The sequence below is a fragment of the Podarcis erhardii genome, assembly GCF_964252035.2.
Source record: "Podarcis erhardii genome assembly, chromosome: 7".
NCBI classification, from domain to species: Eukaryota; Metazoa; Chordata; class Lepidosauria; order Squamata; family Lacertidae; genus Podarcis; species Podarcis erhardii.
Genome location: NC_138511.1, coordinates 81,723,764 through 81,749,397, shown reverse-complemented (window position 1 = coordinate 81,749,397; position 25,634 = coordinate 81,723,764). Strand labels below are relative to the sequence as shown.

The window sequence follows — 25,634 nt, the reverse complement described above, 5'->3', positions numbered from 1 at the left end:
CCCCGCCCTCCCCAATAAAGGGAGGAAGCTGCAGGCTGCAACTTCCACACGAGGAAAGCACACACACACACTGTCAACACGCACGCTGACCACAAAGTTGGAAGTAAGACTATGTGCTGCTGATATTATGAGTTTTTGCTGGGTCAGGATTGTTAATTACTGGACTGAGATTATACCGTGCTGGAGAGATAAAGAAGGAATGTAAATAGCTTGTTATATAATAGTAACAGAAATGCTTGTGCAATCAGTCAAGCAACAAAGGAGCTCTTGACTGTGAATTTGAGTATGACTCCTGTTCTTGTCCTCTGCCTCCGGGGAAAACTCTGCTACAAACAGTAAGAAGTGGTTTGACCGAGGTGCCACCACACAAGCAGAAAAGTGCAGCAGAAGTGTGTGGGCGGTAGCCTCTAATAGTGTTATCCAAGTTATTTAACTGAGAGATTATTGCCCCAGGAGGGGACAAGAGTCATCTCCATACATTCCTTAGTGTAATCGCAGGTATGTGACAGAGCTGACTAAGCGAATCAAGGTAAAAGCTACAGCCACAAAGACCTCTGAGGATGGAGAGGAGGAAAGCAGTGACGACTTTCTCAGGTTCTTCCCAGCCTTCGTTTGGGCTGTGCGTGATTTCACGCTGCAGCTGAAGCTGAACGGATGCCCCATCTCTTCCGACGAATATCTGGAGAACGCCTTGAGGAGGAAGAAAGGTACGGCAAAGAGGGCTGATGGGATCCCACCCAGGTGTAGGGTTGGGTTTTGCGTCACCGATCTGAAGCTGTGGCAGGGACTGACTCTATCAGGAGCAGGAAACCTTTATCCTTCAAGGAGCTGCATTCCCTTCTGAGCAACCTTACGGGGGCTACAGGGCCGAGGAAGGTGGAGCAACGCCTGTACAACTGACCTTAGTACAGCAGGTCAGCATATTCTCCGCCCAGGACCCAGAGAGACCTGCAGGGCTGTTTTTGGCCCACAGGCCTGAGATTCCCCATCCCTGAACGACATTCTTGTTAGCTTTTTATAACATCCGTGTCAGTGGGAAGTTCAAATTCTATAGACAATGATTAAAAATGGGAGAGAGTCTTTCTGTGAAATGGGGCCTTTGAACATAAGAATCCCAAAAAAGCCCTGCTGGCAGGCAAGAACTGTATGCGTACCGGTGTATGGTCCCCAATTCTGTCATTTTACTCCACAATTTTCTGGGCTAATGGGGTTGCAAACAGATGTTTGTTTCTAGAAGCAATTAACGTGGAAATGAGTGCTAAGCCTCCTCTATATTCTGCTAGATTTCTGGTGGTAATAATAATAATAATCATAATAATAATTAGTATTAGTATTATTTTCCCAGCCACTCTGTGCAGCTCCAAACAGAATATTAAAAACACAATAAAACATCAAACATTAAAAACTTCCCTAAACAGGACTGCCTTCAGGAGTCTTCTAAAAGTCAGATAGTTGTTTATTTCCTTGACATCTGGTGGGAGGGTGTTCCACAGGGTGGGTGCCACTACCAATAAGTCCTTCTGCCTGGTTCCCTGTAATCTCACTTCCCTCAGGGAGGGAACCACCAGAAGGCCCTCAGAGCTGAACCTCAGTGGCTGAATGATGGGGTGGAGACGCTCCTTCAGGTCTACTGGGCTGAGGCCGTTTAGGGCTTTAAAGGTCAGCAGCAACACTTTGAATTGTGCTCGGAAACATACTGGGAGCCAATGTAGGTCTTTCAGGACCGGTGTTATATGGTCTTGGCAACCACTCCCAGTCAACAGTCTGGCTGCCGCATTCTGGATTAGTTGTTGTTTCCAGGTCACCTTCAAAGGTAGCCCCACATAGAGTGCATTGAGGTGGCTTTTACATTGTGTGGAAGCTCCAATATAATGCGGATACATGAGAGAATCAGAATGAACTGCTGATGTGGTCTTTCAGGACTACGTCACTTAGGATTGCATATGGGGGACTGTTTAGTTGAAAGCACATCCTTGACAGAATCTGCTGGCAAAACGAACAGGAAAACAGGATGAGCTAGAATTTTCCTCCCTGGTTCATCAGCTTTCTGCAGGTGGGAGGATTTTGGCACAGGGGTGTTTTCACCGAAGCCATTACAAATGCGCATTCCAAAATGCTGTTGACGTGAAGGATTGCACCGCTTGGCCAGCTGAATTTGATCTGAGGCAAGCATGACGCCTGGAGCAAAGATGGAATGCAGCAGCCCAGAAAGACTGATGGCTTTGAACTTTCTTGCAATTCTCCCTCTCCAGGACAACCTGAGAAGCTAGATCTTGCCAAGAAATGCATCCGCCAATACTTCCCCAGCCGCAAGTGCTTTGTCTTTGACCGCCCGGCCGGAAGCCGAGACTTATCGGAACTGGACGACCTGTCTGAAAGGATGCTAAGCCCCAACTTTGTGGTGCAAGCGCACCGCTTCCGCCAGCACATATATGAGAGTGCTCAGCCCAAAATGATCGAAGGAGGACACCTGGTGACCGGGATATGTGAGTAGAAGAGAAGGGACCAGAAAAAATGGATGTGTTAGCAAAGTCACTTAAGTATCACAGACGGAGTCCAGAGGGAGAAAAGGAATCGTTGTAACACTTCACAGGAGAGAGGGGAAAGTCCCATTGCGCAAGTGGAAATCCCTAGCCACAACTTAATATAATTGAAATAGGAATACACCATGTCTCACCATCAAAATCCAACTAGCTAGCTAAAATAAATAAACTGGCTTTCTTCCCTCCCTTTGCAGTGCTGGGGCACCTGGCGGTGACCTATGTGGATGCCATTTGCAGTGGCTCCATACCCTGCATAGAGAACGCGGTGGTAGCCTTGGCGCAGATTGAGAACACAGCTGCTGTGCACGATGCCATTGCATACTATGAAGCAGAGATAGAGAAACACTTGAAGCTGCCCACCGAGACTATCGAGGAGCTGCTGAAAGTGCACGCGCAATACGAGAAGGAGGCCATTAAAGTGTTCTTGGCTCGGGCCTTCAAGGATGACAATCACGACTATCAGAAAGAACTTGGGGTATGGGGATAAACTCACTGGTGGGCATGAGATATGGGGCTCTCCATATCTGATATGGGGAAAACTAGAAGGATTTTGTGTTGGATGGAAAGTTGGCTACTCAGAAATGGGAGGTTCCTTTCTATGGGGCAATGTATTCATTCCTGTCCTAGTTCAGAGACTGAGTAGCCAAGATGTCAAGAGATGAGATCCGGCTCCTTAGCAAGGTTGTGTTCTTGGCCATTGATTGGAGCCATTGGAGCTACTTGAGTTGAACTAAGATGCCCCCAGGAACACGGAACATATGGCAGCCACTTGGTTTCGTTGGGATGAAAAAGTGACCCTGTTCCCAAGGGAGGTGTTTAGAATGAGGAACTAACTGTGGGAGGACCAGTTTGATGAGAGGGTAGTAGGCGGGCCACCTTTTTCAGGCAAAGTAGATTTGCAGCAGGTCCTTTTATTTTAGGCCTTATCCACACTTACTGTTTGCCCTGCTCTTTCTGAGCCTCCCCACTCAAGCAAGTGGCCGTTCCTATATGGGGAAAACTGAAGAGGATTTGTGGTTGGAAGGAAAGTTTGAGACTCAAAAGTGTTTCTTTCCTTTTCCACGGAGGGTAGCAGTTGATGCTTGCCCTGGTTCAGGGACTGACTGGCCAGGATGTCGAGGAATGAGACCTGGATTCTTGGCATGTGTCATGAATACACCAGCTCCCAGGGAAGAAGTGCAGACAGAGGGAGAGGGGAGACAGGAAGAGAGAGGGTTAAATACAGAGCAATCAGACCCAACCCTCAGGAATGTTGAATGCAAACAAAACTGAGGGAAGATAAAATTACAGGGAACGGAAATGATTAAGGGGAGAGAGTTGACCCCATTAGCCCTCGCTCTCTGCTCTCTCCGAATTGGAGGCTTCCAGAATCGCCTTCCTCACAAGAAGAGGGTAGGCTGCTTTTGGTTTCGAAGGAAGAAAAATCCCTAGTGGGAACATCACCAATGATGGACGGCCGGCAGATGTTGCCGCTTTGTGAACCTCTATTGCTTTTCTTGCAATAAATCTTCTTTTAATTAACCATGCTCGTGGTTTCCAAGACTCCCTGACAGCATGGTTGTGTTGGCCATAGATTGGGTTTGGTTGGAGCCTGTTGAGTTGAGTTGCCCCCAGGAAGGCAGGGCATCCAGCAGCCGCTTGGTTGTGCAGGGACAAGAAGTTCAAGAAGTTGATCCTGTTCCCAGAGAGGTGTTTTGAGTAAGCAACTAATTGTGGGAGTACCATTTTTTGAACAGAGGTTTGTGGACCAGCTGCTCTCTTCTTCAGGCAAAGTGGACTAGCTGTAGTCCTGTTATCCAAGTCCACTAGTCCTTCTATTCATTTCTTCTCCTTCTCAGTTGGCAAATGGGAAGCCAACTGATGACAACCAGATTTGGTTCTGGGGTTCCTAGTTGTTGATCTGTAGCTAAAGCCACTTCTTCTCACATCAAGGGCACCTCGGTCACCCTCCTGGGTCTCCAAATGTGCTTTTTGCACTCACCCACCTGGTTTTATACACAAATGGACGAGAAGGTTGAATTAGGGGCCCTCCAGCCTCTTACTCCGAATAAGTTAATCTTACATTGCATGTTTGGGTTACATCCTGCTTGCATTTGTTGACGCTGCTGGGAGGGGTGGCCCAATGAAATTTTGTGCTTTCCTGCAGACTTTCCGTTTGACACAATGAAGCTTTCGATTCTGGTGATCCCATTGTTTTCCTTTTCCTTTGGCCTTCTGCCTGGGAAAAGAGTGAACCGTGCCAACAGATTTGTCCTTGTTTTTAGGATGCTTAGAGTTTCCAGACTTTCTGGAATGGGGAATATAGGACCATCCTCTACTGCTGAGCATCTGTTCCCATCTGACGCTATCTGTTTCTTGCCCAACCCCAGGAGCGGCTGCAATCCAAACTTTCCGAGTTGTGTTCTCGCAATGAGCAGGCATCGTTGGATCGTTGCCAGGCGGTGCTCCTGGAGCTATTCCAGGACCTGGAGGAGAAGTTCAGCAAGGGGACCTACTCTGTGGCTGGTGGTTACCTGAAGTTCCTGGATCACCAGAAGGAAAAATTGGAACAGTATCACCTGCTGCCTGGGAAAGGGATCATGGTGAGTCAGACTCAAGGGGAAATTGGGGGGCTGGGGGTGGCAAGGGCCAGAAGGATACCCCTGAGAAAAATAACTCCCCCTTTAGCAGCCTCAGAATGTTATTATTAGTTATATAATGCCAGATATGTACACAGGGCTGTATCCAACAAAGTGATAATGTAAGACCCCATTCATGCAAGGATTATCGCTGGCAGAATGGGGCTCAGTCACCCCCTTTTCCTTCCCCTGCATCCCCCCAAATCTAGGGGTCCCTCTGACCCTTCGGAGTAAATTTGGGGAGAGTGTGGGGTGTGTAGGGGGGGGGGAGTTGAATAGAAACAAACGAACGACTTCACTCTCTCTCAGGCTTCCAAGGCCCTGGAAGAATTCCTGAAATCCAAGGAGGCAGCAGCCCAGTCCATTCTGCAGGCTGACCGAACCCTCACAGAAAAAGAGAAAGAGCTTGAAGGTGAATCTGTTCAGGGACAGCTTGTTACGACTCGCAGACACTTCAGTTGCTTCCACACTGGCCATTTAATGTGGAATCGCCACTTTTTGCTCACACCCTTTTTGTGAGATCTCTGCAGGTGGTCGCGAAGAAAATATCACCCTCTCATGCCTTTGTGGTTTATCTTCAGCTCTTTTCTGTCCCCCCCGCCCAGCAAAAAGAAAAGAAAATCTACATTTTTAAAGCTCAGAAGAAGAGCTGTGTCGTTTCCTATCCCCATGTAATGAAAGTGGGGTGCCCCTGCAGGGCAGATTCATGACATCTTGTCTGGAGTCCTCCCAGTAGATGGTGACAGGAGGCAGACTGGAATAAATCCGCAGCTTCTTTCGTAAATTAAAAAAAAATACCGGCATGAACTCACTGCTTGTCTCTTTCTGTGCAGTGGAGCGAGTCCGGGCTGAGGCTTCTGCACGAGAAGCTAAGCTGCATGAACAAATGAAAGAGGAGGCCATCAAGATGGCCCAGGAGAAAGAGCGGAGTTATAAGGAGCATGAAGCACAGTTAATGGCCAAGATGGAAGAAGACAGGAAGAAGATGCAGGCTGAGCATGAGATGGTGATGAACAGGAAGCTTGAGGTAATAGAACAGCGCCCTCTATGGGCAGCCTTGGTCATCTACACCATAGGTGGGGATACTTAGGGCTTGGGGGACAGGTCATAGCTGTCAACCGTCACTTATTTGGCGGGAAACTCCCTTATCCCAGTGCTGTTTCCTGCTGCTGTCCCGGATTGATGATATCCCGTAAATTTCCCGGGTTTCAAAGGAAGCAGCTCCTCTCCCTCCCTCCCTGCCGGCCACAGAGGAGGGAGGCTCCAACTGTGTTGCTTGGCTGCGTTGCTCACCCAATAAGGAGTCTAAGAACGACTGGGGGCGGAGCTTGCATGCCTTGTGCCAATCAAATCGGCCGTGTTGCCTGGGGACTCGCCTTTGCTCAGCCCTTCCCAGCGGAGAGGTGACAGTGGTTTTCCTTGCCGCATCCCTTTGCTGGGTTGCTGTGCTGTGGGAACCACCGCTTGAGGCTTTGTTTGGCTGCTGGCTGGGCTTTCTGCCTTTGGCTCGGAGGGGCTCAGAAGTTGAACATACCTGTGCTCAGAATAGGATGGATATGTCATTTATGGCCCACTCACCCTTGCCGGGGAAAAGGTCTGTCTGGAGCGGGGGCACATGGTGGGAGGAAAAGGAAATCCCTTATTTTGGCTGCTGATCCCTTATTTTTGAGGCTGCTGGTCCCTTATTTTCAAATCTGTAAGTTGACAGCTATGGGAGAGGTATGGCCCTTTGGAATCACTTTAGGCCTCTTTGTAGCTACATTTCTTTTTTTCCATTTCACTTTTAATTTGTATACCGCCTTTCTATATTACTATGCACAAGGCGGTTTACAGCACCAAAACATACAACAAAGAACACGGGCCTTGGAATAATCTGATCCAGTACAGAAAGTTATAATACAACGTATCTTTAAAATGGAACGGCTTATATCAAATGAAGCAATATTCAGTAATCTAGTAGAATGTAATAGTACACAATGAAATTAACTCTCAATACATGAGCAAATAATAATTAAGAATTGCAATGAATAATTAAATTCCTTCCAGTAGCACCTGAGAGACCAACTAAGTTTGTTATTGGTATGAGCTTTCGTGTCCACACGAAAGCTCATACCAATAACAAACTTAGTTGGTTTCTAAGGTGCTACTGGAAGGAATTTTTTTATTTTGTTTCGTCTACGGCAGACCAACACTGCTACCTACCTGTAAATAAATAATTACTAAACCATGACCAATAAAAATAACTGCAGGTCACAATGCATAAAATGCCACAATACATACCAAACCATGTAAAAGGATCACATTGAGAAACAAAGGACACACCACTGATAACATTATTATTATTAAAATCCCTAAATCCCTCTCCTCCCTTCCTACCTGTTACAGACCCTGCATTGCATTTCCCCTTGAGGGTTTTTGCCTGACTAGAATATGCCTTTGAACTCTGATGACACCACTTGCATAAGATTTCCATATGCTAATTTACACAGAAAGCACTGCGTTTAGAAATAATAACTGCAGTAGAAACACAACACATCTTGCTCCAGTAAGGAAGGCAGTGACCAGGGGATCTGCGTGGTTGCTCAGTCTGCTGCCTAGGCAGGGCTGGGCGATGTATCGATACATCGTCCCATGTAGGTTTGTAGACCACTCCGTGAGAACCTTTTCAAAACGATTGAGCTGACAATTTATTTCTGAAGCACAGCCTCCAAAACTCCAGGGGGCGGTATAATTGTGAGTCGTCTGGCAGCTGGCTGGCTGTCGTCCCTTTCGGCTCCCTTTCCCCTCCGATGGCAGAATAGTCCCGCTCCCAGCCTCATTGCCTCCCTGCAGCCGCGATATCTCTACCCGATGTAGGAATCATGGCTGGGCTGCTTCTTCCTTCTCCTCCTCTCTGTCCAGGAAGGAATGGAAGGAGTTTGCACTCCAAAGGCAAGGGATCGTCTTCCTCCGAGAGGAGGGATTCGCATTGCACATGGCACATAGCAAATGGCACATAGCAAATGATATATATATATATATATACATACACACACACCCCGCCCATCTGACTGAGTTTCCTCAGCCACTCTGGGTGGCTCCCAACAGATTTATTATTATTATTATTAGTGATAAAACATTAAACATTAAAAACTTCCCTAAACAGGGCTGCCTTCTGAGGTCTTCTAAAAGTCAGATAATTGTTTATTTCCTTGATATCTGATGGGAGGGCGTTCCACAGGGCGGGTGCCACTACCGAGAAGGCCCTCTGCCTGGTTCCCTGTAACCTCACTTCTCACTGTGAGGGAACTGCCAGAAGGCCCTCGGAGCTGGACCTCAGTGTCTGGGCTGAACGATGGGGGTGGAGACGCTCCTTCAGGTATACCTGCTAATCTCCATGACCACCCTTTCACCTAATCTTCGCCCTTCCATTATATAGTTCCATGTTTCAGACATTGTGATATATCACTATACAGTATCTTAGCGTTTAGCTGGGGATACCTTGCGATGTCGAAAACCAGATATCGCCCAGCCCTACATCCCAGGTGTTGCTGATGAGCGTCTGCTCCCTTCTTAGGGTTCTTTATCTTCCCAATGGATTTGCACTGGGCAGCCTTTAAACAGAGGACTATCCTCTATATAGCATAACACACACGGGCACTCTAGACAGCCCTGTGCCCTGTTATTCATTCCTTCCATCCCTGCTGCTTTGTGGGGAACTGGAACTGACTTCTATCTTCATCCTTGCCACTCCCTAGGAGCAGAAGCGCCTTCAGAAGGAAGGGTTTGAGCAGGAAGTCGCAAAGCTTCAACTTCAGATCCAGGCACTGCAGAAGACGGTGGAGATGCAGAGAAATAGTGGTGGCTCCCGGCGTCGTCGTTGTGTAATTCAATGAAAACAGCATCCCTGGAAGTGTCTATGGGTTGAATAAAGTGTCAGGACTTTGGATGGGAGTGCAGCTAGGAAACCAGGGGATGAACGGAGATGTACCTTATGTTACCATTTAGCTGGTGTTTGCAATCTGTTTGTGCACAAAGGAACCCCAACTCTGCCTTTTTAAGACACAGTCTATTTCTAAGGGGTCATCTACACTTCCACTTGATCTGTGCCTATAAAGCACAGGTCTGAGTGGTTTTCCATTTGCCTCGCTCCTTTCCCAAGGAAAACCTGCTCTTTAGTTCTCAATCGAAGCAAACAACAAACCCAAATTGCTGTTTGCACTGATCGAGCACTAAAGAGCAGTTCCCCCCTACCCCCAGGACAAGGGGAAGTGTGGATAAGCCCTAACAAAAGAGCAACACGAAACAGACTGTGACATGAAGACTCGGTCTTGGGCCAGTCACTGTCTCTCAGCCTAACCCATGAGCGTAGCCAGGATTTTTGCTGGGGGGGGGGGCAGGATCAGCTAGTTAAGTATTTCGATTGTTTTACTTGTTCTAGGGTGGGGGGCAGCTGCCTCCTGCCCCCCCCCCACGGCTATGCCCAAGGCCTAACCTACCTCACAGGGTTCTCATGAAGATTAAATCTGTATGCTACCTTGAAGGAAAAGTGGGAAATTAATGCAATATATATTATCATCTATTTTTTAAAAAATAAATGCATATTATTGGTTTTTCAGTGAAGTTGTACTGTTGAAAAAAGGTAGAAATCAATAAAGTACAATTGAACAAACAGAGATATCACATCGTTTTTTCCTGTGGAGTAAGATATGGGGAGAGAGGGTATAAAGCCAGTCAGTATAGATAATACAGAACAAGAAAAACAGCAGCCATTCATTTCAATTCACAGAGCAGAGGGCTTTAAATGTTTGCAGGTGGAATGAATAAGAGTCAGAAATGGAAACCACACGTCTGCAAATGCATCTGTTAAAGCTAAAGCTCACTCACCCTTTGGTTGGCCTCAAATTATGCGAAAGCCTCTCCATCAAAGCCAGATGCCAGATATTATGACTGTACCATATTATGACTGTACCAATTTTCAGTGGGTGTTTTCCTCCCTCCTGCTACTGCCCCCCCAAAAGACAGCTAATGAGATCCCTGTGAAATAGTTTAGGACTAACAAAAGAGGAAAGTAGAGTTAGTGAGGGAGACTTGGGGACTGTTTGGGGCTGGGTATTTTTAGAGAGATGGTTAAATACAAGGCCCCAAACCTGAGCCACATGGAGTCAATGCTACCACATAAGAAAGTTGGAGCCCTAAATGGACCATCCGCTCTGGCAATTAGGGAAGAAGGTGGGGCTCATATAGCTCATGCATATCATCATCTTGATACAATTTGAAAGCAACTCAGCGTGCTGTGGCAGGTTTGGGCTTAAATGCGGGGAAGCTGAGCTGCAAATGCGTGCTCAACTGCAAAGCTCCCTTAAATGGGGTTTCAGAGATGGTGGTGTAACAGGGAGTCCTTGGACCACATCTAACCTTGACTCCTGTAGGTTCAGGTTGAGGTCACAAGGAAGAGACTTCAGCCAGGAGATAGAATCAAAACAGCAGCCAGTTGGTCTGATCTTTATTGTTGCAAGAAGACTTCTCGCTACCATGAAGATGAAGCAGCCAGGTCAATGGTTAGATTCATATTTTAAAGTTTCCCAAAGTTTCCCATAATACAACTCAGGATGCATCATCAAGACATCATAGATATGTCACAGAAAAGGTGTGGCCTCAGGTAGAACCTGAGATCCAGGCATGCCCCTGTCAATCAAATATAGCTTTTCACACTTACCCCATCACAGTACAAAGAAAGGTATTTTCATTATTTTCACTGCCATGATCCTACACTTTGTTGAAGGGAAACTCCCCTCTGGAGTAGACATCATATACAGTGGTACCTCGGCTTACATACACTTCAGGTTACATACGCTTCAGGTTACAGACTCCGCTAACCCAGAAATAGTACTTCAGGTTAAGAACTTTGCTTCAGGATGAGAACAGAAATTGTGCTCCGGCGGCACGGCAGCAGCAGGAGGCCCCATTAGCTAAAGTGGTGCTTCAGGTTAAGAACAGTTTCAGGTTAAGTACGGACCTCCGGAACGAATTAAGTACTTAACCCGAGGTACCACTGTATTGAACAGATGGAAAGCTCTTTTATCTGAGTAGGCTGAAAGAAGAGTAAGGTTATCATAACTTTCATCATGCTGATGACAACATAGTGTGGGCACGCTCAGAGGATGACCTCCAAATCATCCTAAATATCTTCGCAGCAGCTTACGAAAAGCTTGGCCTATCGCTCAACATCCAAAAAACCAAAGTGCTGCACCAACAAGCAGAAAACAACCAACAAGCACAAAACAACCAACAGCGCCACAAATCCAACTCAGTGGTGTAACATTGGAAAATGTTGATCACTTCTCCTACCTATCTTCCCACAAGGGCCAACATTGATGCCGAAATCCAGTATCGCCAGAGCTCTCAGAGTACAGCTTTCTCCCGATAGAAATGCAGAGCGTTTGAGGAGCGGGACATTCGCAGGGAAACCCAAATGTTTGTTTACAAAGCTGTTGTACTACCAACCTTACTCTATGCTTGTGAAACGTGGAACTGAGAAGATCGATAAAATGAGTGAGTTCGGATGACTTTCTAAGGTTTTCCCATTGAGCCAGTACACAGATACGTTTAACAGTGAATTGCTACATTTGGTACTGACACTTTCCCTGTTTCCCTTCGTTGGAGACCTGGGTTTCAGCGGGGAGTCGTCGGCTCCTGAGCTGAGCTTCCCTTGCAGATATGTATGTTGCTGTTATTTTCACTTGACACTAGAGGATTTGGTTTGACGGGTGAAAAGGCAGCGAAATACCTCTGCGTGGTATTGTGTGCGAGTGAATGGTAATGTGCAGCGGAGACCCTTTGTCTTTGACTCATGTTGTGGAGAGGCAAGACTCGTGGCGGTGGTGGGGAGGTCTCTCACCCCCCTTCTAATTTCCCGGTAGCAGTGGGTGCAGACGTTTCACTGCGCACACGTGTAAGCAACAGGCTACGCGTCCCCGCCCCTCCTACAACCCCTAGAGTCCATATCACTTATTGCCATCTCCCCTTTCCTCCGAGGAGCAAGAGGCGGCAGACCCGGGTCTTCCTCGCTCCGTTTCATCCTCACAACCCTGTAAGATCCAGAGTCTTTCCCTACCATGGGGAAAAGCTGTGGGTGGGCGAGAGAGATACAGAGACCGGCCACACACACACACGCCGTCTAGGATAATGACTCGGGAAAGCTGATCTGGCCTTTCCCACGACCGTGGCAGCGGCGAGAGGAGGACCAGGCAGGCTCCACAGATGGGACTTTCCCCCGGAGAGGGCGAGGCGAGATCGCGTCCCGTAAAAAAAAAAAAGCGAAACCGAAAGTACAGATGCGCGTCGGCGAAGCTCGAGCCACGGGGTCTCCAGGCAGCGGCTCCTTCGCTGGATTGTCTCCTCGTCTTCCTGGGGGGAAATCCTGCGGCTCCCTTGCGCTGCTTTCCGCACCAGGACGCGCCTGCCGTGCGCGCCGGATCATCGTCCCTAAACTTCCAAGAAAGGATTGCGTAACGCGTCGGAGGAAGAGGAGGGGTGAGTTTCCGCGGAGGAGTGAAGGGCGGGGGGGCTGGGGAGGGAGTCTTTTTGCTTTGTCTTTTTTAAAAAATTAAACAAATAAAACAACACACTGCAACAAACAATTACGATAAACCACAATCTCTTCTGTAATACATTTGTATCCAGAGGGTGGTGGGGGTGAAAGTCTTTGGAAAACCAAAGAAGCTATGATTCAGCCGGTCCCTCCCAAACAAAGCCAGGCACTGTTATTGTAGCGAAATGTTTTGGGAGGCAGCCAACGTTTTATTTTTAGTTCTGTTCGTGCAGGTCCTCTGCGAGGAGGAAAGGAGTCTCCTAACAGAAGCCAGCCCCGACCCCCTAACGGGCTACAGCTGTTTGGGAAATCATGGCTGTTCAAAAGGGCTTTCAGTGGTGTAGTACAGTGTTTCCCAACCTTGGGTCTCCAGCTGTTTTCAGACTACAGTTCCCATCATCCCTGACCACTAGTCCTGCTAGCTAGGAATGATGGGAGTTGTAGTCCCAGAACAGCTGGAGACCCAAGGTTGGGAAACACTGGTGTAGTAGAGCCCTTAATTGTCCCCAAAGCAGCGTGATGTACCATTTGCACTTGGAGAAACTGGGTGACTGTTCCACCAAATGAAGGAAGCCTGGTTTTCTGAGCCCTGAAAGAATAAAAGGTAGCTGATCAGGGAAAACAAGAGGGGGAGGTGTGTTGCTCTATGAAGTACAGATACCCTTTGAACAGTGAGTAAAACATGGCTGTTTCACAGTGACTGTCCAGTGTGGAAGTGGAATGTATTAACCTTGAAAATGCCCCAACCTCTAAACAGCTACCGGGACCATCACTCCAGCCATCTTTGGCAGCAGCATCTTGAAGTATTCTCCTTCCTGTTCTTGACATTCAGTCCCGTCCCCCGTCCCCTAGAGATTTGGGAGCGGGAATCCCTGATCAGGACCTTGTGCAGAGTAGGAATCGACAAGCTCTCCACAACAAGAAAAAGTTCCAAAGTTCTACTGCAAATAATCTCTAAATTTATTACAAAAAAGTTGCAAATACAAATCAACACATTGCTTTTAAACAACTAGCAATGCAGTCCATTTTTTTTCTTAGGTTCTTACGTGTTAATACAGTTAAAGAACTATTCTCTTTCTTGTCCCAGAGAGAGATTCTGATAAGCAACTTGCTTCTCAATAAGCTGGCAGTTTCTGCAAAAACACTTTTTTCTTTTTTCCTTTATTGCACTTGTACAATTTTCTGCAAAACAAACATCCTGCAAATGCAGACCACTAAGTTTCATACACAATGCACACAAACGTAGCGTTTTGTGAGTGTTAAACTTATACCCTTTGCAGCATAGAGACTCCTCAGTGTCCCCAGTCTCCTTCCTGGCCTGGTTTTGGCTAGAGCTCAGCAAAGCATCATGGAAGAGCCAATGTGCCTGATCGAGAACAATCCCAATGAACAGCTGCGGGTCAACCAGGAAGCCCTGAAGATCTTGCAGAGCATCCAGCAACCCGTGGTTGTGGTGGCCATCGTGGGACTGTACCGTACTGGCAAGTCCTACCTCATGAACAAGCTGGCAGGAAAGGACAAAGGAGGTAGGAACATAAGACATACTTTTGTGGGGTTGGGTATGGCCCACGGCATTTAGCTGCCTGTGGCAGTAAAGCAAATGGTCCCCCCCCCCCGGCTGTTGCCCCATCCCCAAGTTAAATTATGTAATACTCAAGTCTAGTCAAGTGATTTTGGTATTTGAAGCAGAAACTCCTCCAAGCACATAGCAGAAACCACTGCCTGTTCATGACACCCAAAATCTGCTGCCCAAGGTGATGTTCTCACTCTACCTAACAGTAGGACTGGCCTGTATATTTGCTCTGTGAGCTGGCATTCAGGTCCTCCTTGCAGACTTGCAGGAGAGTTGCTTGCAGGTATCTGATTGGCCACTGTGCAACTAGAATGCTGGACTAAATGGGCCAGGCTTTCCTTATGTTCTTCAGTGAAGTGAAGCCTTTCCCATTGACTCCCATCTCTCCCCCCCCCCCTCAGTACAAGAGGAGATTACGCTCTTGACTGATTTATTTTATTTCAACCATTTGTATGCCACTTAGCACAGTAGTTTGTAAGCGGTGTAGAAGGGATGTTACAAAAAGATACAATCAAATCAGTTTAAAATAACCCCAGATCATTCTGCTGGAATAAGAGGCATTGTCGCTGAGTGCCAGAAGTTCAACAGTGAGGGGGGAATTGTCTGCCCTCAGCCCGAAGGAAGTTCCATATAACTGAACACACAGTTCCCAGCGGATAGGAGCAGTGTGTCTGAGCTATTGGGGGAATCACTCACAGTGAGTCCAGCAAAAATCTCAACGATCAGGCAGGGATATAAGGAACCACCAGAAGTCCTTGGTGCTGGATCTCAGTGTCCGGGCAGAACGATGGGGGTGGAGATGCTCCTTCAGGTATACTGGGCCGAGGCTGTTTAGGGCTTTAAAGGTCAGCACCAACACTTTGAATTGTGCTTGGAAATATGCTATGCTTTGAACACGGACATCTATGTGTGAGCAGATACTCCTGTTTTCTGTACTACTAGGATTCCCGTGCTCTCTGGGGCTGTGATATCACCTATACCCTCAGTGCATGTGTGGACATCCCTGACAGGGTTTGTTCGCTATGGGCTCTGGGACCAGGAGGCATGGGGTTGCTCTGACCTCCACATCCTCGTCTATAGGCATGGAAGACTGCTCTAAAAAGGCCTTAAAGTGTACCCGAAACAGTTAAGGCAATTTCACACTACCCAGAAACCTGAGACTTGATACGCATGACACCTAAGGCACCTTGATTTACCAGCAAGTCAGAAGTGTTGACATTATATGTTTTCGTTGGCAGTGGTTGAGAAATTGCAGAGCTGCATGCCTCACCACTTCCACCCTTCCCATTTCTACACTGCCCGCTACAGGTTTCTCTCTGGGATCCACAGTGCAAGCAGCCACCAAAGGTATCTGGATGTGGTGTCGCTCACATCCCCTGAAGCCTGACCACACCCTGGTGCTGTTGGACACGGAAGGGCTGGGTGATGTCGAGAAGGTGAGTTGGGGTGGGGGCAGCCAGGATAGCTCACCATGGAGCTTTTATCTGCAAGAGGCCTTCAGAGATCAGGGCCACTCCCTAGGCAGCAGGAGGCACACTAGGATGCAGTGGGAACAGGACAGCACCCCGGGGGCCCCAATGGGTGGAGAGATTTCTGATAGATCTGAGATTTCAGACAAAAAAATTGCCAACGCTCGCATTCTTGTCCCATGCCAGGAGTGGAAATCAGTGGATATGACCCATGTTGAAATGAACAGGGTGTGATAACATAGTGACAATGCAACTTGCTTACTTGATGCAATTTCCATAATCGATCACATAAATTGTGTAAGTTGCGGAATTTTGCTGCAGCAGACAGCCAGACAAATAACAGTGTTTGGCAAAAGATGAACCGCAGTGGAATGGAAACAGTGCTGCGTACGACACGTATGGTTTATGATGCCATCTTACGCCCCTAGTGGAGACCTCGGTCCAGTTCTAGCACCTTGTTGCCCTGGAGTTTTATGCTCACCGTCCTCCTTTGCAGAGCAACCCTGAGAACGATGCGTGGATCTTTGCCCTCTCCATTCTGCTTAGCAGCACCTTTGTCTACAACAGCATGCACACCATCGACCAGTATGCTCTGGAGAAACTGCAGTATCTTTTTGTAAGAGTGCTCCCTGGCAGAAACACGGGTTAGTGAAGTGTGTAGGAATCCCAATGCTGTGTTGTCCCATCAGGCCCCTGTCAGGTGTGACAGTGAGGGCTCCAGGGTCCTTAAATGAGGGGCAGGAGTCTTTTTAAGTGAAGTCCGAAAGGGCTTCAAATGAAGGAGCTGGAGGGGGAGAGAGCAGACTTCTCAGAATGACGCAGGACCTTGTAGAGGGGTCTTTGTAGAATTAGAATTTGTTGAGCTTTATGGAATTAGGAGCGTCTGTTAGAGGGATTAAGAGACTCTAGTTCTGTTTGTACAGCCTCCTTCCTCTCCAGTTTGCTGAGCAACTTTAAGTAAGGTATAGCTGTAAGTTAAAAACATTATTAAAAGATGGGGGAAAGAAAAAAAATGGGATACCGTATTTTTTTGCTCTATAAGACTCACTTTTTCCCTCCTAAAAAGTAAGGGAAAATGTGTGTGCGTCTTATGGAGCGAATGCTTGCTGCACAGCTATCCCAGGAGCCAGAACAGCAAGAGAGATTGCTGCTTTCACTGCGCAGTGATCCCTCTTGCTGTTCTGGCTTCTGAGATTCAGAATATTTTTTTTCTTGTTTTCCTCCTCCCAAAACTAGGTGCGTCTGGTGGTCTGGTGTGTCTTATAGAGCGAAAAATATGGTATATAGGAAAGATCCATCAAAGGGGAAAAAAGACTGGGGTCCTGTTTTGCTGCATGTTTTGATGGTGTGAGGATTCCTTGCATATCCACTTTAGAATTTTTATTTTTTAATTTAGCGTTTTCTAAAACAAAACACCTAGGGAATTGTGAAGCTTAGTGCGGTAAGTGAAAATGCCAAGCCATTCCAAGTCAGGGTGATTTCGATTTCTGTGAGGGCAAATCCAGGTTTAAAAGAAAGGCGCATAGTGCCATTTCACTGCACAATTCAATGAGAAGTAAAACAACTTGCACCAGAGAACCCTGGGAAATGTAGTTTGGTGTTGGGGGGATTAGACTTCTCCCTTGGCACAGGCTTGGCCAACCTGTGGTCCTCTAGTTGTGGCTGGACTACAACTCCCACATCCCTGACCACTGGCCTGAATCCCCATCCCTGAACAAAAACTGAAAGGGAGAGAGTGAACTGACATTCTCAAGGAAGGACATTACACAGCCTTGGTGCTGCTACTGAGAAGGCCCTGTCTGGTGCCCCAGTCCATTGTGTCTCTGAAGGGCAAGGGAAACAGAACCTGACTTCTGGTGATGATCACAAAAAGGTAGATAGAGGACACCAGTATAGATATCACAGATGCAAAACATTGTAAGGAGGGACTGTTGAGAAACTATTATTCTATTCTGGGATGGGGGTGGGGAAACATGACTCATTTCCTTAACTGAGTCCCCAGCTACGTGTCTGAATTAACTGAGCATATCAAGGTGAAGACATCGACCAGGCAGAGCAGTAACAGATATTTTGAGATGCCTGATGACTTTGCCTTCTTCTTCCCAACCTTCATCTGGACTGTTCGGGATTTCACCCTGCAGCTGAAGCTGGATGGGTGCCCTATTTCAGAGGACGAGTATCTGGAGCACGCACTGAAGTTGAAGAAAGGTGCTGTGGGGAGCTTTCCTTGCTTGAAAAGATTGGGCCTTGCTGCTTTTGAAGCGGAGGCCTAGTAGGGTTGCTTGTAAAAACAAAACCTGAAAGTGGTTTACAAAAAGAATGCAACGGTGACATTACCAGTACAATTATACAGTTTAAAATGGCATTGCAGGGGGTTGAACTAGATGCCTTCCAATTCTATGATTCTATGATTCTAAAAAAGGTTCCTAACATGTTTTTTAGAAGTACTTAAAATCCACAATAAGATAAAAACCATAGTAAAAAAAACACATGTCAACATTCTGCAGGTCTGGATAGGCTTGTCCAAGGAAAAAATGTTTTAGCAGGTGCCGAAGAGAGCATGTTGTTGTTTAGTTGTTTAGTTGTGTCCGACTCTTCGTGACCCCATGGACCAGAGCATGCCAGGCACTCCTGTCTTCCACTGCCTCCCACAGTTTGGTCAGACTCAGGTTTGTAGCTTTGAGAACACTGTCCAACCATCTCATCCTCTGTCGTCCCCTTCTTCTTGTTCCCTCCATCTTTCCCAACATCAGGGTCTTTTCCAGGGAGTCTTCTCTTCTCATGAGGTGGCCAAAGTATTGGAGCCTCAGCTTCACGATCTGTCCTTCCAGTGGGCACTCAGGGCTGATTTCCTTAAGAATGGATGCGTTTGATCTTCTTGCAGTCCATGGGACTCTTGAGTCTCCTCCAGCACCATAATTCAAAAGCATCAATTCTTCGGCGATCAGCCTTCTTTATGGTCCAGCTCTCACTTCCATACATCACTACTGGGAAAACCATAGCTTTAACTATACAGACCTTTGTTGGCAAGGTGATGTCTTTGCATAGGGAATGTGATTGCCCGATGTCAGTAAGCAAGGCGTTCCAAAGTATGGGTTCTGCCACACTAAGAGTGATTTCTTGACAATGTGGACCTGGTATTGCATGGCAGCTGTGCCAGTTATGCGGATCAAAGCAGTCAAGTGAGCAAATACAGTGGAACCTTGGGTTACGTTACCCTCAAGTAAAGTCAACTTCGGGTTGTGAAAGTGGCAAACCCGGAAGTGTTTTACCGCTCACACATGCGCAGAAGTGCGAAAACTTCAGTTGCGAAAACTTCGGGATACGGTCGGACCTCCGGAACGTATCCCATTCGCAACCAGAGGTACCACTGTATATTGTGTAAGGCAGCCTTGCAGGTAAATGGTCCCTAGCTGTTGAAGCACTTTATACTAACGGTATTATGTGTAATTTGATTCTATATTAGATGCCCCCGAAAAGCAAGATCTTCCAAAGAAATTCCTGCGGCAGTATTTCCCCAACCGCAAGTGCTTTGCCTTTGAATGCCCAGCGTCGCGGAAAGACTTGGCCGTCTTGGAGGACCTCCCGGAATCGAGGCTGAGCGCAGAGTTCGTGAAGCAAACGCACTGTTTCTGCAGCTACATTTATGAGAACGCCCAGGCCAAAGTGATCCAGGGAGGGCACTTGGTGACTGGGACATGTGAGTAGAAGCAGGGGAAAATATACTGAAAAGGCTCCTGGAATATTCCATATGGGGCAGAGGTTGGGCATCTTTGGCTCATCAGGGTTCCATTTTGACTTATGAGGCCATTTTTTCCAAAACCATAACCGCCTGTCTATTAGCTAATATCAGTCCAATGCATGTGTGACATCAGCTGTTGGGTGAGGGGGGGCAATTCTATGTTGGCTGCTCATACCAGTTCTCCACACAAAAAACTGGCCCACGTAGCCAGTACAGCAGGATTAGGGCTAATCCTGCTCCATTTTTCTTTAGGGAACTCACCCATGTAGCCAGAACAAGGAGGATTTAACCCTCATTCATCAGGTGATGAGTGGGGAGTTCAATGCTGCTTGGTTTGGCAGGATCACAGCTTCCACTGAAACAAAGTCCCCCTGTCCCCTCACTTTAGCAGTGCCTTTCTTCCTGCAAGAGGCTTTGAAGTCTGAACTTCAGAGCACCAAATCGACTGTGACGCCAGGTGATGGTCAAGTGGGTTGCCCTGCCCACTTCTCACATTTGGTACCAAAGGTCAGTTCTCATAAGAATCTGGCCCATGAAGCCAAAGAAAATTCCCAGTCCAAATACGGATCTACTCAGAAGCAAGTCCCATTGGATTTGAGGGAGTCACTCACAAGTATAGAGAGGATTTTAAAAAATCTTTTTATTTCGTGCAAGAGGCCAAAATTTAGACATTAGTTCTTTGGAGAAGGGTCTGGTGTTCTATTAAAAAAAACCAACTGTGGATTTTATGAAATAAAACAGCTGTTGCCTCCATGAGTTCCCTGGATGAAGAAAGACAGAAAGTTAATGAAATAAAATAGACAACTGAGTTAGCCTGCCCTCCTCTCCCTTTTGCAGCCCTGGGGAGCCTAGTGGAGACTTATGTGGACTCCATCCGCAACGGATGTATGCCTTGCATCGAGAACGCTGTGCTGGCCTTGGCTCAGATTGAGAACCAGGCCGCCGTGAAGGATGCACTGAACCGCTATGAGGCAATGGTGGACCTCATGTTGACTTCTCCCACTGAGGACATCGCAGAGGTTCTGCAAGTGCACGCTGTTTGCGAAGAGGAGGCCATTCAAGTGTTCCTGGCCCGTGCCTTCAAGGACGATGACCAAGTGCACCAGAGAGAATTAGGGGTACAGGATTCTATGTCTCTCGTGGGAATAGGATGTTGGCCCTATTGGTTGGTTTCCTAAGTTCAAAGAGCCTTTTCTGTCTGCTGCAGAACTCCTGTGCATCCCAGCAAATCCTGGAGCACGTTCTAAGGCAGGGACAGCCAATGTGGTAGCCTTCAGATATTTTGGACTCTTAGTTCCCACCATTCCTGACCATCTCCCATCCTGGCTAAGGATGATGGTAGGTTGGGAGTCCTGCAACATCTGGAAGGGAGCATATTGGCCGGCCTGGTTCTAAGCATAGGATGCTGCTCAGGCCTTTTGGACCACATTCTTGCCTTGAGTAAATGAAGGGGGTATCTTGGACAACATTGAAGACTCTTCTGTGACTTCAAGTTACAGGGGAAGATTGGCAGTGGTGGAGAAGCAGTATTTCAGGGAAGCTTGTCCCCCCATTGATCTCCTTTTAAAAATAAAATAAAATACTTTTTTGATATTCCCCCCATTTTTAACAAAAGGAGAAATCGTATCTTAATCTGAGTTGTTCCCCTATCATGTTCATGAGTAGGGATGGATTAACCTGTCAATTTTGGTTTGTGTCAGTTGCTTGTTTTTCCAATCTTAAATGGGAAAATCTCATTGAGTTTCCAAGGAACAGCAGGGTTATATCATCTGAAATTGCTCCAATTAATATCTGGGCCTGATTCAGAAAGATTGGTTGGAGATTTCCCCCCCAAGTTTAGGATGAACCAGATTAGATGGTGGACGATGAAGATCAGGGCTGTTGGAAGGAGTGGACCACCTATGAACTGCCTTGGTCAGCTGGACCAGCAAAGAGGTTCAGGGTTGGAGAACTCCTGGAACAGGGGATAACAGGCTTTTCTTTATTAGGGAACATCTGCTTTATCTGACTCTGCCCACCTCTCTCCTCCAGAGGCAGCTACAAGAAAAACTTCAGGAGTTGTGCACTCGCAACGAGCAGGCATCATCAGACCGTTGCCTGGCTGTGCTCATGGAGCTATTCCAAGAAATGGAGGAGAGGATTAGCAATGGGGAATACGCAGTGCCTGGTGGCTATCAAAGGTTCCTCAAGGATCAGAAGGAAGTAGTGGAGAAATATCACCAAGCGCCTGAGAAGGGAGTAATGGTATGTCGGTCATCAACCTTGGCTTCTCTGCTCTTGCATGGGGATTCCTGTTTTCAGTGGGTGCTTCCATATGGGAGCTTAATATTACAACTGGGTCATTTGGATATTGCAAACAAGTCACTGGCAATAGGGTTTTAGTTAAGTTTTTCTTATGCTAAATCCAGATTAAGGGGGTAGGGGGGATATGGACTTGCTTTTTGATGGCAGTAACATCAGTCAGATGACCTGCCCCATGCATTTAAAGCACACAGCTTCCTCCAAGGAATCCTAGGGATTGCAGTAAAACAGTTCCCAGGATTCCTTGGGGAAAGCTGTGCACTTTAAATGTGTGGTGTGGATCATGTGACATGTGAGGTCACTGTGAAAATTGTGTATGCATGAGGATTGCCAGTTCACAATAGATACCCATCTGGAAGTGCCCAGAGCTGTCTTTTGTGATTCTTCTCCAAGTTCCAAATGAGCCACCTCACTCTCCCCTCTTCAGGCTTCCCAGGCCCTGCAAGACTTCCTGGAATCCAAGGAGACAGCAGCCCAGTCCATTCTGCAGGCTGACCAGACCCTCACGGACAAACAGAAGGAGCTTGAAGGTGAGCACCTGTCCAGTAGGCTTTGTTTGCCTTGAAGACATACTGGCCCCAACAGGCCATTGTAGCTGTGAAAATATGATAACACAGTAAACAATGGATTGTATCTACAGTTGTACCTCGGGTTGCGAACGTGATCTGTGTGGGAGGCATGTTTGCAACCCACAGCGTTTGCAGCCTGAAACGCCACGTCTGTGCATGCGTGTGACGCAATTCGGCCCATGCACGTGACGTCATTTTGTGCTTCTGCGCATGTGCGAGCACGCCGAAACCCAGAAGTAACCTGTTCCAGTACTTCCAGGTTTGGCGCGGTCCGCAACCCGAAAACGCGCAACTGTAAGGCTGGTCCTACAAAGTGCACCCAGTGAAGTTAATGAACCTAAGTTAGTCATGTCTGTTAAGTTCAATTGGTCTACTCTTGAGTAGGACCAGCATTGGACACAACCCACTAAGACTCTGTGTAGGCACAGTGGTAGGTATTCATTATCCCAGATGTTCTTGTCCTAAGAAGTGTGAAACAACCTGCGTTGCTGTATCAAGCATCTCCCCAAGTAGTCTCTTGCCTCTTGAGTCATTCCACCTCAGGTAATGCCAGCACTGTGCTTTTGGACTAGACCAGCCCTGAATGCAACTGCCCTGAATTCCCAGCTACTCCTCCTACTGTGCTGTTCTCTATCTGGGAGCAGGTTCTGCATCTGCAAGGCTCCACCCCCGCGAGGTGCAAAAGACAGCAGAACTCCTGCACCTTAGGCAGATCTGCAGAACCTGCTCTCAGGTGGAGAACAGTGTGGTTAGAGGCATAGCTGGGAACCTCCGCTGGCAGAGGCAATATGTTTCTGAATACCAGCTGCTGGGGATCACAAGTGGGGAAAGTGCTGTTGCGGTCAAACCCTTTTTGTGGCCTTTGTATAAGCATCTGGCTGGCCCTCATGAAAAGACTTTGGTGGACTAGGTGGGCCGCTGACCTGGCTGAAGCACCCTGCAGAGTCGGAGGAGGGCTCCCAGGAGTTTGGATATGCAGGAATTCCAAAGAAATATGCCCAAACCACCAGAACGGTCAGGTGTAACAATTTATTAAAGAAGGGTTCAAACCTAGAGCAAAAGTCTGACAGCTCCCTCTGTCCCCCTGCTCACATCATTCCATGGGACGGACTGCAGCAAGGAGATGGCTTGTCCGCACCCAAGTAAAGATACATACAATCTTCATGGGCTCAGTGGTCTAAACCACTGGGTCGCTTGGGCTTGCTGATTGGAAGGTTGGTGGTTCGAATCCCAGTGACGGAGTGAGCTCCCACTTCTCTATCCTAGTTCCTGCCAACGTAGCAGTTCAAAAGCACGCCAGTGCAAGTAGATAAATAGATACTGCTGTGGCAGGAAGGTAAATGGCATTTCTGTGTGCTCGGGTTTCCGTCACGGTGTCCTGTTGTGCCAGAAGAGGTTTAGTCATGCTGGCCACATGACCCGGAAAGCTGTCTGGGGACAAACGCCGGCTCCCTCTGCCTGAAAGCGAGATGAGCGCCGCAACCCCATAGTCGCCTTTGACTGGACTTAACCATTCAGGGGTCCTTTACCTTTTACCTTTACATCACATGGAAACACAGGTGCCTGCTATTAACCATTGCCTGGGGTCTCTTGGGAAAACAAGTGGGTGGTTTTAACCATACCTCCCCCTCTAGCTATGCCTGGGGCCTGTGAATACATCAAAGCATGTGAAGCACACACAAGCTCAGTGCTGCAGCTGCTATCGGTTAGGCAGGGGTCATCTTGACCATCAATATGCAAAGTTTCCAGACCAGCTTACCTTTCAGTTCAACACACCAGGCCTGATCCAGGAGGTTGTTCTTATGTTCTTCATTACAAGAGGACACTTCATTAAGTATTGCTTGCATGACGAGCAACACCTACTTAACATTTCCTCTTCCACCCAGCTAATGTGCAGGAGCTCTGACCCACTAAATTACAGGCCACTCTAAAAAGCAGGGCTCATTGCAGGGCAGGGAATGGGATGGCTATGACCTTCTGGAGGTGGCTGGACTGCATCTCCCATCCCTCACTAATGGTCACATTGGCTGAGACATGCTGAAGACCCAACTGAGATCTGGAAGGCCCCCTCTGTTCTACAGCTCAAAAAACACCACTGGTGGGAGAAGACATTCCTGCTAACGGTGTTCCTCTCCCACTATAGTGGAGAAAGCCAGGGCTGAGGCCACCAGGCGGGAAGCTGAGCTGCAAAAACGGATGCAAGAACAGGCTGAGCAGATGATCCGGGAAAAGGATCGGAGTTATGAGGAGCACAAGCGCCAGTTGTTGGCCAAGATGGATGAAGACAGGAGGGCCCTCCTGGCTGCGAATGAGAGATTGTTGAACCAGAAGCTCCAGGTAACAGCCCTTCTCTGCTCCCATATTGTTTGCTTTTCTTAAAAATGAGGTTTCAATACATGCAGTTCCTTATGTGTAGGTCTCATGATCAGCAAGGGCACACCAGTAAGTGGAGCTTAAGGGGGCCCTTCAGAACTGGTGTTTCATTGTATTCTGCAACATGTTCTTGACACAATGGTTAGTGCACTAGGGATGGCTATATTATTCTATAGCCACAGACACACCATACATCGAAAGCCCTGGTGATACCACTTTGAACATCCGCAGCTTCCTTCAAAGAATGATGGGAGCTGTCGTTTGGTAAAGGATGCTGAGAGTTCTTTTGGAGGCCCCCTATTCCCCACCCCAGAGCTATAATACTCAAAAGTTCCCTGTGAAAAGGGATTGATTGTTAAACCCCTCTGGAACCACCCTTCATCTTGCTTCCTTGGCTAGAGAGTGGAGCATGTGTAGAAGCTAGCCTACTGTCAAACGCAGGTCTCCGTTGTTGGTGAAGTTGACCCTTCAAGGAAACAAATATGCAACTTGGCCTTGCGGTCTCAGCAACACTCCCCAGTAGGTCTTGCCCCATGGAAGGGTTGCCAGGACTGAAGGTCCCTGTCTTCCACCCTCTCTAAGGCTCCTCCTCTTCCTGGATGTTTCCCAAGCAGTCTCAAACTGCATTGGCATGCCTCTGGCCTCTGCTTAGCCCATCTCGGAGACCACTGGTTCTCAGAGGCAAGTGGAGAGGGGAGTTTGTCGCAGCAGGAGAGGGAGACTTCCTCGGTTCTTCAGCCGTCCCTTGACCACCTCCGCTCCTCTGCTTCAGCCTCAGAGTCTGAACTGCTCCCTGTCAGGTTCTTCCTGCTTACTAAACCCTGTGCCCCTTCAGCATCTGACACCTTCTCCTGTCCAGCCAGTCCCTGACAC

The 25,634-nt window shown here is 47.6% G+C and overlaps 1 protein-coding gene across 1 annotated transcript in view; it reads left to right on the top strand.

Annotated features, from left to right (window-relative positions):
* Nucleotides 1-25,634, top strand: part of LOC309347747 (uncharacterized protein) — a 33,074-nt gene that overhangs the window by 6,828 nt on the left and 612 nt on the right. The window contains exons 5-20 of the mRNA XM_081872518.1: nt 499-707; nt 2,253-2,486; nt 2,738-3,018; nt 4,913-5,125; nt 5,471-5,573; nt 5,995-6,188; nt 8,899-9,030; nt 14,020-14,260; nt 15,616-15,743; nt 16,273-16,382; nt 17,779-17,984; nt 19,243-19,476; nt 20,356-20,636; nt 21,550-21,762; nt 22,247-22,349; nt 24,532-24,725. Coding sequence (XP_081728644.1) covers nt 499-707; nt 2,253-2,486; nt 2,738-3,018; nt 4,913-5,125; nt 5,471-5,573; nt 5,995-6,188; nt 8,899-9,030; nt 14,020-14,260; nt 15,616-15,743; nt 16,273-16,382; nt 17,779-17,984; nt 19,243-19,476; nt 20,356-20,636; nt 21,550-21,762; nt 22,247-22,349; nt 24,532-24,725 — 3,076 coding nt within the window. The remainder of the gene's footprint in view (nt 1-498; nt 708-2,252; nt 2,487-2,737; nt 3,019-4,912; nt 5,126-5,470; nt 5,574-5,994; nt 6,189-8,898; nt 9,031-14,019; nt 14,261-15,615; nt 15,744-16,272; nt 16,383-17,778; nt 17,985-19,242; nt 19,477-20,355; nt 20,637-21,549; nt 21,763-22,246; nt 22,350-24,531; nt 24,726-25,634) is intronic.